Raw genomic sequence first — 13,175 nt, forward strand, 5'->3', positions numbered from 1 at the left:
TGCTCTATCCGACCATAATGTTTTCAATTGATTAAATGAAGTAATGAATAATGACAGCATGGGTTTGTTGGCCCTAAGGAACATGGCTTAGGTTGCAGCTGCAACAGCTGACCCTTACCCCTATTATATTGTGATGGGTTATAATCTGATATGACTTGAAAACTGCAATTTAATATCTTTTATGCTATGTGATTTGGTAACAAATTCTACATCTCAATCTCAAATAAATTCTTACCTGAGAAAATAAAGGTAGAGTACTAAGGAAGATATGATAAAAATCATGGTGTATATCAGCAAAGTGATGAGTATGCCAGGAGTTCCATTTTGTTCTGTTTGAAAGAAATGCCAGTACAGTTTTGCTGCATCTGCAATTGGTTTCTCTGCACTGTAAGAAAGTCTCTGTAGCATGGAAAAGAAATAAATGCATTGCAAAACATATTACTCAAGATTTGAAAAAAAAAGTTTTACATTTATATACATTATAAAGTATCAACGTTCAATTTAAAACTAAGTATAAAGTACACTTGCATAGACCAATACATATACATTATTAATTGTCATTGCTTTGCCATGCAGTTGGCATTGATTAAATGTTCATAAGTTAATGAAATGGAGATCATCCACAAAAAAATGGAGATCATCCACAAAAATAACACAAGGCACACTATATTCCCATTTGCAATAATTTATTTTTTAATAAATTATTCAGTACATCCAAAAGAGCATACAAATGATACTGCAACTCCTGCTTGATAAAGAGTTGGAATGGACCCAAAATGTAGTAATAATTTAGTTTTTGCCACGCTATTGGTGTGTGAGTGATTTTGGATGTGTTGGAAATACTATTAAAAAATGAAACTGATGCAAATAACAACATACAGTCCCCTGTGCTGATTGCTGCAGCTATTTTGGTGATGTACCAGGAAGATGTCTGATAGGTTGGATTGTTGCATAGATCATTGTGCTTCTAACCAGATGAGCAAACCTTCTTAGATTCTAATACCTATGGAGATAAGAGTTCAGTCAGACACCACCAACACAAGCTCTGTCTTGGGAGAAGTAATTTATTTATCAAATGTGGCTGATTGGTATTTCCTACAAATCACAAAAGGATTGTCCTCTCATCTGACCAAAAATAGCCAGATCTCCAAAGGCTACCATCACACAAACCAGCCTTTTTGGCAAATGGTGGCAGATTGCTAGCCATGACTTACTGACCCTAAAAAAAATCACATGGACATGTCCTACTGCCTTTGAGCTTAGAATCCCCATGAAAACTGTCTTACTTATATATTAGGAGGGGGGGGGGGGTCATTGTTTTAATCTATACAGAGTTCTAACTTCACCTTGCAGTAAATAGACCAAAAACAAAATAAAGGTAACCAAGTACAGCCAAGACTGTTCCCCAATGCTCTAAACTTTATTCTTCCTGAAGTCTGCCAATAAATGTACCTCATCATCCACTTTCACCTAACTGTAATTAATTTTGTATAGTTGTGCAATAAAACTTTGCAGAACTTTGCAACAGTAGAAAAAAAAAACATTATTGCTGCTGTGTTGGGAATGGGTTCACCTGCGCTTGGTACTGTGGCTCCCAGACCTATAGGCTGCAGTTCAGGTGTCCACCAGCTGGTGTCTCTCATTAGCCAGAAGCTGATGGAAATCAGTCATCACCTCTTTGCCTTGGTGTTTGTCCATGTGCCTCTGACCTGTGTTCCTGAATTCTGATCCTGCATCCCGATCCCAATCCTGATCCTGGTCCTGACCCTGCACCCTGACCCTGCAGCCTGATCCCTTACCTGCCTGCTTATTTCTTTTCCCGTTTACCTTCTCTGTGTCCTGGCTTGCTCCCTGCTTCTTCTGCCTGACCTCCCGTGTATGACCCTGGCTCTGACATCTACGCTTCTCATATTCTACTATCTGTATATATTTGGTTTGGGCAGTTGTTCATTGTTTGTTCACTCACTTATTGTATTCTTTGGTTTGATTTATTCTGTTCTAGTATATTGGAGATGCATTTATATTTTTGTCATCAATTTATTCTTAACCACTTAAAGACCGCCCGCCTGCATTGTACTGCGGACGGGCAGCAGCTACAGGCCCAGTGAGGTACCCGTATGTTGCTGTGTTTTTCCGGGTTTAGAGTACGCATGCGTGCGGCCTCCCCAGCTGATGCCAGCCATCATTTGCTGCAGGACATCTTTGTTGTCAGGTCCTGGTCAATGCTTCCTGGTCTGCTGATCTCCTGCAATGAAAGGAGAAGCAGAACTGTGTCTGTATTTGTAAATACAGGCACAGGATCTAGCTGGATCTTTTCTCCCTGGAACCTTTTTGTTCCAGGGAGAGAGAAAAAACACACCATATGTGAGTAAAAACAGCATATTTGCACCCACACAATAGTTACATACATATTAAGTACTTGATTGCCAATTATAACCCTTTGATTGCCTCAGATGTTAACCCTTTCCTGCCCAGTGCCATTAGTACAGTGTCAGTGCTATTTATTAGCACTGGTCACTGTATTGGTGTCACTGGTAGATGTCAGTGGCAGTTAGTCAGTTCCCACCCAGTGTCAATTAGTGCTAGAATGCCCGCTGCAGTCCCACAGTCCCGCTATAAGTCGCTGATCACCGCCATTACTAGTATAAGAACATAAATAACATTTTCAGTATATATACTGCCATTTGTAAATGCTATAATCTTCATGTAAACCAATTAATATACACTTATTGAGATTTTTTTTTTTACCGAAGACATGTAGCAGAATACATTTTGAACTCAAGTTATGGAGAAATGTTGTTATTTTAAAAAAATTTATTGGATATGTTTTATAGCAAAAAAGTTAAATATATTGTTTTTTTCATAATTGTCAGTCTTATTTTGTTTATAGCACAAAAAATAAAATATACAGAGGTGATCAAATAAAAGAAATCTCTATTTGTAGGGAAAAGGTTTCATAACTTTCATTTTTCTACAGCATTTCTTGACTGCACAATTGGCAGTTTGAGTAAAACAGGACCATATCTCAAAAAATGGCCTGGTCATGAAGGGGGTAAATCTTCCAGAGGGCAAATAGTTAATTCATTACATTATATTACATTATACTTTGCAAATCCACACATTTCTGGTCATACCTGTTTCACAGGATACCGGCAGTCGGTATCCCTGACATGATATTAGTGTCTATACTAATCAATATTGTAAAAAGAACAACATTTATGAATAATTAGGCATTTTCCATGTCAACTTTTCTAACTGCAAAAAAAATAAAGAATGTTTTTGTTACACATAGGGATTAATTTATAAAGAATTCACATAGCTATTTGTCCAGTGAAAGTACATACATTGATGTGCATATAGGGCAAACATTTTTTACTAGGCTCAATCCTGTGCCTTTCAATTGTAAATATAAATTTTAATAGATGGAAATAAGTATCATAGAAATTTCCAATAATATTTAGCATAATTTTTTGGTCAAATGTGGTATTTTCATTTAAAAATCAATGCTTTACAATAATAAAGCACAGGATATAGCCTAATGATATTTGTTTTGCCTCATTCACTCAGAAAGAATGTACATGCACTTTCAGTGGGCCAATTTGTAAATCAACCCCATAATGTATGTTATTGGTCAGTTTAATTAAATGAAATTGTGAAACCCAGGTGAAGACTATTAGTTTAGTTCACAATGTGTAGGTTGCTTAGCTTCAATTTATAAAGCTAAATATTTGAGAAAGACTGGTGATTTTTTCTAAAGAATATTATGTCAGCTATCAAACTGCATACACTGTGCACCTTTCAACAAAATGACTCAGTGTGTTCTTTTGTGAACACAGATGAGTCAATATGCAAAGATAAGTTTGTTTAGGCTTTAGATAGTAGTAATCTTTTAAATGAAGCAATTATATAATAGAATAATATGATTTCATTATCAAGCAAGAGCAAGCAATATTACAGGAATATAATTCTAAAAAATAAATAAAACAGCTGTGAACAAATTCATCTTATTAGTTTAGTGGTTGTGTGTGTGAAATGTTATGTATTTATACAGATCATGGTAAATGAGAGAAAATGTAGGTTTTAATGATCACCAATGTCTTTGGTTTGACTTTAAAACAAGAACTTAAAAACTTAAATAAAAGTTTTTTATTTCAAAAAGACAAATTTAGCTAAATTGGATAAATTTCCAGAAAAATAAAATAAAAGGTTGGAGGAAAAAGACAGGTGTCAGTAAACAGTGGGCACTATTGAAGTCTACCATCCTGGATGAAATTACATTACGGGGTTGATTTAATAAAACTGGAGAGGGTAAAATCTGGTGCAGCTCTGCATAGAAACAATTGGCTTCCAGTTTCTATTGTCAAAGCTTAAAGTGTTACTAAACCCAGGACGCACTATATCTGGTCTCCCACAGTATACAGAGCATGGAAGTGCAATTATTTTAGTAAATTTAAACTGCTGAATACCTTTTCTCATCAGCGGTTACAGCAATCTTGTGACTTCTATCAGTGTCTAGCCGAGCACTGGTTAAAGTGTGTAGGAGTTTTCATTTTGCTCTAGGAGGATGCAGAACCCCTGACCTCTGTCTGGACACTGTTGATTGGCTCTTTGCTGATCACACACACTCTCCCAAGAAAAAAACAACCTCTCTAGCAATACACACCAAAATGAGCATGTGCAGAGTGACTCCACATGATATGTCTTTAGAGCAGCACAGTTGCTAAATGTTTATCACTTCCACCTGGCAGTACTAGGGTCGTTGGTTTGAATCCCAATCACAGCCTGCCTGGAGTTTTCATGTTCTCCCTGTGCCTGTGTGGGTTTCCTGCCAAACTCCAAAGACATGCTGGTAGGTTATTTGGATCCTGTCTAAATTGGCCCTAGTATGTTTATGTATGAATGTAAGTTAGGGACCTTAGACTGTAACCCCTTGAGGGTTAGGGACGGATGTAAATTTACAATGTATATGTAAAGTGCTCTGTAAATTGACAACGCTGTATAAGTACTTGAAATAAATAAATAAATGTCTTATCAGGAGATAAGAGGGGGGCACTGGAAGAAAGGGAGGATTAGAGAAGTCAGGAGCAAACAGCCTTTTAACACAATGCAGAGAATTAACCCCTTAGTTTCCACAGTGAGTATAACAAGCATGCTTTACTGCATATACAGACTGATTTCACTGTTGTGGGTTTAGTACACTTTAATTACGCAAACTGAAGTTAGAAGCTGCATCAGATTTTGCACTCTCCAGTTTTAGTAAATTAACCCCTATATGTCAGATTTTGTCAAATAGATATGTCAAATTAGTAAGAGTAAATGGAAGAAAAATACAATATGGTTTACTAAACTGGTAAGTAGGATAGTACTATATCAGCATATTTGAGATTTAAGTAAACAGGTGGTGATAGATAGCTGTATAAAAATAGACAAAAGGAGGCCACGTTACCAGATCTGCTAAAGCACGTAAGTAGCAGAGGAACTAGCTCGGTTAAAGCTTATTAAAGCAATAGGCCCTGATGGTATTCATCCCAGAGTTCTAAGAGAACTTCAAGGTATACGGAAAAGAATCCCTTGACAGAGTACATATTGAGGGTACAGTGTTTGCCAGCACTACAGAAGAAGATTTGGAAGTACTTATTTCAAGTGATTGCAAAATAATCAAACAGTGCAACCAGGCAGTGAGAAAAGAGAACAGAATTCTAGGATGCATCACTAGACAGTTACCAGCAGAAGAAAGGAATACCTTTTTCCCCTATATAGAAGTTAGACTTCTTTTAGAATATCATGTCCAGTTCTGGAGACCTCACTTACAGAAAGATATTGAGAATAGAATGAGGCCAGAGACAGTCAACAAAAATCATGAAAGGTCTGGGGGATAAAGCATATCAGGAGAGGCTTCAGGAACTTAGCATGGACAGGCTGGAGGAAAGAAGGGAAATGGGAAACATGATTGAAACTTTTAAATACATCAAGAGGGTGAATAAGGTTCAGGAGAGGAGTATTAATATATCAATATGAAGCTACAATCGAGAATAAAGGGGCATGACCTCAAACTAGCAAGAGGACAGTTCAAAACAAATCCTAGAAAGTAATATTTTATTGAAAAAGAGTAGTTGATGCTTGGAAGAGACTTCCAGCAGAGGTAGAGTGTCAATCAACAGTTAGTGGATTCAAACATGCTTAGGACAAACAGATCTATACTCAAAAACAAAGATATTTATTAAAGAAATGGGGCACACTCAGTGTACCACTTGTTCTTTTTTGTGCAGTCACTCTTCTATGTTTCTATGTACAGCAAGTAGTAGTCATATTCAATAGGACTTTTTTAGTGATGTTGAAAAATGTTTACTACTCATTTGGGTGCCTTCCTAAGTTCAACCAGTGAAACCAGGAAGTTTTGTCAGAAAAGATACAAGGTTGAGGAATATTTATATGTAAATTGAAGTGAATGCTGAGGGAAAGGAAACCTACTAGTTAGTAGATGTAGGCTATTTTGGAAATAAATCAGTGATTCCCACCTCTGCTTTTTTAGGTAATAAAAAGTACTAATCATTTAGGTTGCACATGAAAAACAAATATGTACTGTATTTTATGAATTACTACTGTATACATCAATAATTTTAAGAATAAAACAATGATTGGTTTACTGGAAACTGTTTTATTTCTTTCTCTGTTTTTCAAAACCCTTTAATGAGCTTTTTTTACTTACCCCTAAGAATGCATCAACTATAAATACAGCTAAAGGATCTAGTACAGTCCAGAGACTCAAAGCAATGATAAACTTTGACAAGATAGTGGGAAATGAGTGAAACAATACTTGACAGCTCCATCTTAGTAGAATCATTACAAGCATTGATATATTTAAGGACATTGGTCCCACCACAATCATAAACACTTCTTCCCAAGAATGCATTAAAAAATGTTGATAGGTTAGCTCAACGGTGTGAGGATAAAATGCAAACCTGTAAATAAAAACATAAAAATAATGTTCAGGGTGCTAGTCTATAGAAACTGATTTAAAAAAATACTGAAGTAACAAACATTGGTCAATAGTTATTCAGTTATTAAATACTGATTTCAATAGGGTTCTCATTTAATGCATTTCTTTATGTTTTAATAAATAATGCTATTTATTTTGAATTCCATACAACTTTATTAAAGTGGTGGACCAATCCTAATATATTTGTATAGTCATCACAATAATAACAGGTTATGGTATTAAAAAATGTTTGCTTTTTTGTGGAGCAGAAAACATTTCTGTAAACACAAAAATGTTGTATTTTCTGCTAAATATAAGAATGATCTGTCATGTCATTTTATCAAATTAGTTTATGTAGACCGACATGTATCTACCAATATTCATTACTGTAAACAGTTTTACTTTAACCACAATGTTCTGCTTACTTTAGGACAGGAATGGAAATAGCCTGAAGAAAAAGCCACTGACTGCAGTAATGTAGATAAAGCCTTATAAACCACGCCAAGGCCATCATGAGCATAAACAACCAAAAGTCATGTGATTTCCATTGCCCCATGTCCAGTTCTGAAAATACTGCCCATATTACAAATGTGGTGTGCTTTGCAATTCTTTGATATACATGCATCTCCTTTGATGGTTTGGTGCTGAAAGAGAAAAGATACAAAATGTTGGAAATGTGCAGGGGTAAGGTTAACAATTGTAAATTCAAGTGAACACAAAATGCTTTCTGTTGGCTTTGTTTCCATTCTTTGCAGAAAAAATAACATGTTTGTTGTAATGCCATCACACACATTTTTCATACAGTATTTACCTTCCTTTTTCTCTACTGCTATTTTACTTAGCTACCAGGAGTGAAGAGAGGACACATGTGACATGTTGCTTGGGACTCCCTCCCTGCCACATGTAACAGGCTTGAGTGTATGAGTAGTCAATTTGTTAAGAACTATATTATTATTATACAGTATTTATATAGCGCCAATAGGTTTGCTCAGCGCTGTACGTTATAGTGGGGGACAGTACATGAGACAATACAGTAACTAAACAATACACAAGGGGTTCGAGGGCCCTGCTCTTTCGAGCTCACTGTTGGATTTTTAGACACATATAATACTTCTTCTAGTGTCTTGAGGCGATTATGAATGAAAGAGCCATTGAAATAAAAAAGGAAGTGTGATTTTATTCTATCACACAATGGTGTCAAATAAACAATGTAAAGCGTATTATGAACAGTTCCATGTAGATAAAACTACTGTAAAAATGACAAGCAAACGTTTAAAACAAAGTCACCATTATCTGTCATGGCTGTTCTGTCCTTGCCATGTGCGATACTCCATGCTGTCCTTCTCAATGACTTTGTAAAGAAGGAGAAGCCGGATGTGACTATATTGTAGCCGGAAGTAATCTCAGTATGCACCTGTTGCAGCTTCTCAGACGTGTGTATGCAAGAGTCATGTAGCGCGTAAGTGTGTGTGTGAGTGAGTGTCTCTCTGTCCGTTATCCGATGGTCTTTTATGAGGCAAATGTACGTCATAGTTAGTGATCTTAATACCTTCTATGGAAAGTATTACTGCTTAGCAAAGCCATTTCATATAAGGAAAGGATGCTATACATATGATGTATGATGGACAGGAACATATGTATGCTGATATACCAATGATGTAACCCTCAGCTATATATAAAGAATATTATAGCTTAAGAACATATCAATGTATAATCACTAAACTATATATGTATCAATGTTAGAGACGTATACTAAATACACACAGATACCATTAAAATACGTACTGTAATAGTAAGTCACTTCTAATAACCTTGACATAACTACCAAATACTTTTATGCCTAAATATAGCATACTCAACCTTCAACTGGTATATCTTTTGGTCTCAGCTATAATTGAAGAATAGTAAATACTACCATTTGTCAAAGACCACTTACACATATTAATATTAATTATGACTAATCATAAAAACCAAATATTTTGCAAGCTTGCCATCAATATAAGTGCCGAATGATAATTTAGATTTAACATGTCCCCCTTATTATGATTAGTTCAGAATTAATGCTTAATCAATGCACACTTCATTCATGTCCCATACACACTGTCTTATACCAAATGATCGTACATATTCTTCATATCTGGACCAATCAAAAATAACTTTCCTTCAAAACTCTATACCTTATCTCAGTTTCTCTTCCTAAAAATTCTTAATCATAATGTTAATTGATATATGGTAATAGTAATAATAATAATAATAATTAATAATAATAATTAAATTATGTAATAATAATTAATGTATTATATTTCCATATTTGTATAATATTTTAACTCTCCGGAAATATATTTTCCATTCTAAAATGTGTCATAAGTTTATATTGCTCCTATAAGAGTAATATGTTTCTTAAATCTTTTAACAAAAGATATTCTAATAACTGGAATAACTCTATGAAGTTTTAACCAAAAAATATTCCGTATACGAATATGTAAAAAATAAAAAATAATAATAATAATATTATCCCAATATGGATGTAAGTATCGGAATAAAAGAATCATTAAAATGTATATGTGACCTATAACAATATTTTCAATAATAAATTATTTTATCACTAATAAATAGATTTCCTCTTGATGAATCTTTTCTTCATGCAATGTCTATACAATATCTTCTTTAAGTTCTGTAAAGTAGAAACATTTTTGTTGAACGCGATAAATCAGTCACAAGTGTGAAGTATTGAGCTCTTGTTCAATCTTCTGCCCATATGAAGATCTCTTCTTTAACGTCCAAATTCCTTAAAGTTGGCTTGTAGGAGATTGTTACGCTTCATGTTTGATTTTAGATGTCATTTCTGTAAAGAAATGCAGTATCATTACTTTGGCACAAACATTGCATTATTCTTGCACCTTTTTCAACAAATATGAAAGATTATGGAACAATCAGTTTATGAGTTTGAAACACATATTGTGAAGTATCATTACTTCCTATTTCCTTTTACAGAAAACTTCTATATATCAATCAAAATACTGTCCTAATCCTGTCTAAAATTACCTAAACTAGAATACAAAAGTAGTGTGAAATTTAGGTATGACAGGACGCAATATTTCATCATAGGTCATGACCGCAAAACCCTGTTTTACTAAACAAAGAAAGGTTTTGTATCACCCCAGAGATGACAAAGGTTTATGCCTTTGTTCTCATCCCTATAATATTAGAAATATGCGTAACTGTTTTCTGTGCTGTTGTCATTATTCTGGTGTTAGAGTGTTCTTCAGTAATACATGTGTTGCTGTGAATGTGAGGTAGAGACTTGTCTGATACAGCTGTACCTATCACAATGTGTTTGGCTAACAGTGCTCTTATCCACTGAGGATACCTTTCACGACATTCTCTGAATGTACCTTCCTCAAGAATTCTTCTTAGTGAACTGTCAGGAGACTGTAATATGATACTGTGTGACTTTACTGTGCTTTGTGAAGCTTTGATTGCATAAAAGAAACTCAACAGTTGTTGTGCCTCTGATGTAAAAGTTCTTTCCAATGGTGATAGCTCTGACTGTTTCCTGCAATAATTGTCTCTTTCCTTGACTGATCTGCATGTGAAAGCATTTCACCTGACTTTTCATCAGCTGAACTCTTTCCGGGTTTAATTTTAGACCTTCATCCTGTAACAACATAAATAACTCAGACAAAAGAGTAATATGTTCGTTAACATTCTGCGTACTTAGCATAATTGTATTTACATGCTGAAAAATGCATTCTGGCCTTGAAAATTGTGATAGAATTTTTGCTATGGACTCATGGACTACACCATCACTGATGTCTAAACCAGCTACTAATCGAGTGAATGCATAGGTCTCTTTCTGAAACTTAAAAGCTAGCTTGTATTGACAACTTTTAGCTATGGGGATCGAAAAATGACTGTTATCGATTTCCAAAACAGAAAACACTTTGGATTCGTTCTTTAAATGTAACTTGATATTAGAATGATCAGGAACAACTGCTTTGTTATTTGTGATATGTTTATTCAGTGTCCTGAAATCAACTGACAAAGAATATGAATTGTCAGCATTTTTGATAGGCCAAATACAGTTATTTACCACTGATTGTGTTTTCTTTAAAATGCCAAGTTGTACAAACTCTTGAATAATAGCAGAAAGTGGTCCTATTGATTCTCGTGGTAACTCATACTGATTAAGGGGTATGGGGTCTTTTCCCTCAATATTCAATTCTGTATTTTTCAATGTTCCTATGTCATTTTTAAATTTTGACCACAAACTTGGAAAACGTTGTACCAATTCTTGTAAAGCACAATTACCATCAGTATCAGGCCATTTTTGTACTATAGACATTTTAGAGTTGAAACCAACATCACTGTATATAGAAGGATCCATTAACATTGATTTGGGCCTAGATGGATTCCTCCAAATAACTTTGGTCATAATATCAATAATCCACTTTTGCTTATTGATAAAATCAATGCCAAGAATATTCTCGGTGGCATTACTATACCAAATATCAATGTTAGTTTTCACTAGCCCAGGTATTTCAAATGTTACATTAGGCACCTGTCTAGCAGTGGAATGACCTGTATTATTAAAACCTTTTATTTTACACATGGGTGAATTTGGTTTCACAGGTATGTTTTCTCTGGTAAGATTAATCTCAGATCCACTGTCAATTAGGAATTTGATCTTTTTACCATTTAGTAATCCGTCTATAAAAGGCCTTCCATTGTCATCCAATACAATTGGAGCGACAAATTCTAACGATATCGTGGATGAATATGGACGTGATTCTATCTTTGGAACTGGTAATAAACCATTTCTGTCAGTGACAGCCCTTCTCACCATGTTGTCAGAACAGTTGTTTCTATTCAAAGTATGAATTTGTTTAACTGTTGAAGCATAAGGCAATTCAGTTAAATTTTTATCATTACACAACACAGCAGATTGTACAAAAGCTGCTTTTTCACTTTTTATTTCCAGTTTCTTTATTTGTGAGTCAAATTTAAACTTCCAACAATGGCGTCTGATATGACCTTGTTTATGACAGTGAAAACATGTGGTATCCTCATTATGGCTCATTTGCTTGCATCTGTCGTTGTCATTCTTACTGGGACCTGTAGTTCCTGGCATAACTGTAATCTGACTGTTTTTGTCACTTTGAAGCGCAGCTACCTCATAAGTGAGATTGCTATTTTTCAATTTTCTTCGAATTTTATCAATGAAACTTACTATATCATTCAAATTTTGTTTTTCCTCTACTATGACAATGGTTACTGGGTCTAAATACGTGAATTTCTTTACAAAAGCTTTGATCATAGCTGAGTCTTCCTCATTTTCTACTCCAAATATAATTTTATATGCTTTGGAAAACTTGTTTTTAAACTCAAAAGGGTCTTCGTCAGCAGTAGTCTGAAGTAAGTCTAGCATTTCTACAGAAGGTACGTCTTCACCTGTTAAACATAACAGCAATTGTCGCAGTCTGTCTGTTGCGTCATTATGTTTTTTCTGATCTTTATCGTTAACAACAGAATTTTTAATGCGAGACATAAATTTAATTGGTAGCCACATCGGAAATAAATGATTTATGTCATGATCTGAAATCTGATGGCATTTGACATGCATTTCATATATTTCCATGTTGCTGTAGATATCTTTATCTGGATCATAAGCAGGGATGTCTTTTAAAACTTTCATTAATTGATTATGTATTTGCAACTTAAGTTTTGCAGTTTTACATAACAATTCTTTATGTTTAATTTGTGTTTTGTCATCAGAGTCAATATCCGAACTTTCAGAGATGTCGGACAGCCGTGGCTCTGATTTTGAATCACTCTGTTTGTCATCTGTGTTTATCATGGCAACCTGTTTACTGTCATTCTGCAGTCTTAACAAAAGATTTGTCTTTAAGTCAATTTGTTCCTCAAGATTCTCTACGTAATTACAAAAAATGTCACAGTTTGGGCAACTAGGAGCATCTTGAGACAAATTTTCATGCTTTTCTGTATTCTGTACAGTGTTATATTCTGTCTGTTTTAATGTACAAGCTTTTTTAACAGATAAATCAACATTCAAAATCATTTTGTTGAATATTCTTACTAAATTTAAGATGTTAGATATCTTTTTACGGTGTCTGTGCACAGTAAATCTAGATTTATCTATCTGAATGTTGGCCTGTAAACATTCGTTATACATATA

At 34.6% G+C, this 13,175-nt stretch overlaps 1 protein-coding gene across 1 annotated transcript in view; it reads right to left on the reverse strand.

Annotated features, from left to right (window-relative positions):
* LOC149458319 (uncharacterized) overlaps positions 1–13,175 on the reverse strand; it is a 171,360-nt gene that overhangs the window by 77,678 nt on the left and 80,507 nt on the right. The window contains exons 3-5 of the mRNA XM_089682144.1: positions 7,405–7,623; positions 6,710–6,962; positions 236–399 (exon numbers count right to left, since the gene is read on the reverse strand). Coding sequence (XP_089538270.1) covers positions 236–399; positions 6,710–6,962; positions 7,405–7,623 — 636 coding nt within the window. The remainder of the gene's footprint in view (positions 1–235; positions 400–6,709; positions 6,963–7,404; positions 7,624–13,175) is intronic.

This window comes from Staurois parvus, unplaced genomic scaffold (assembly GCF_062004578.1).
Source record: "Staurois parvus isolate SC_StPar_1 unplaced genomic scaffold, SC_StPar_1.0 ptg000287l, whole genome shotgun sequence".
Classification (NCBI taxonomy): domain Eukaryota; kingdom Metazoa; phylum Chordata; class Amphibia; order Anura; family Ranidae; genus Staurois; species Staurois parvus.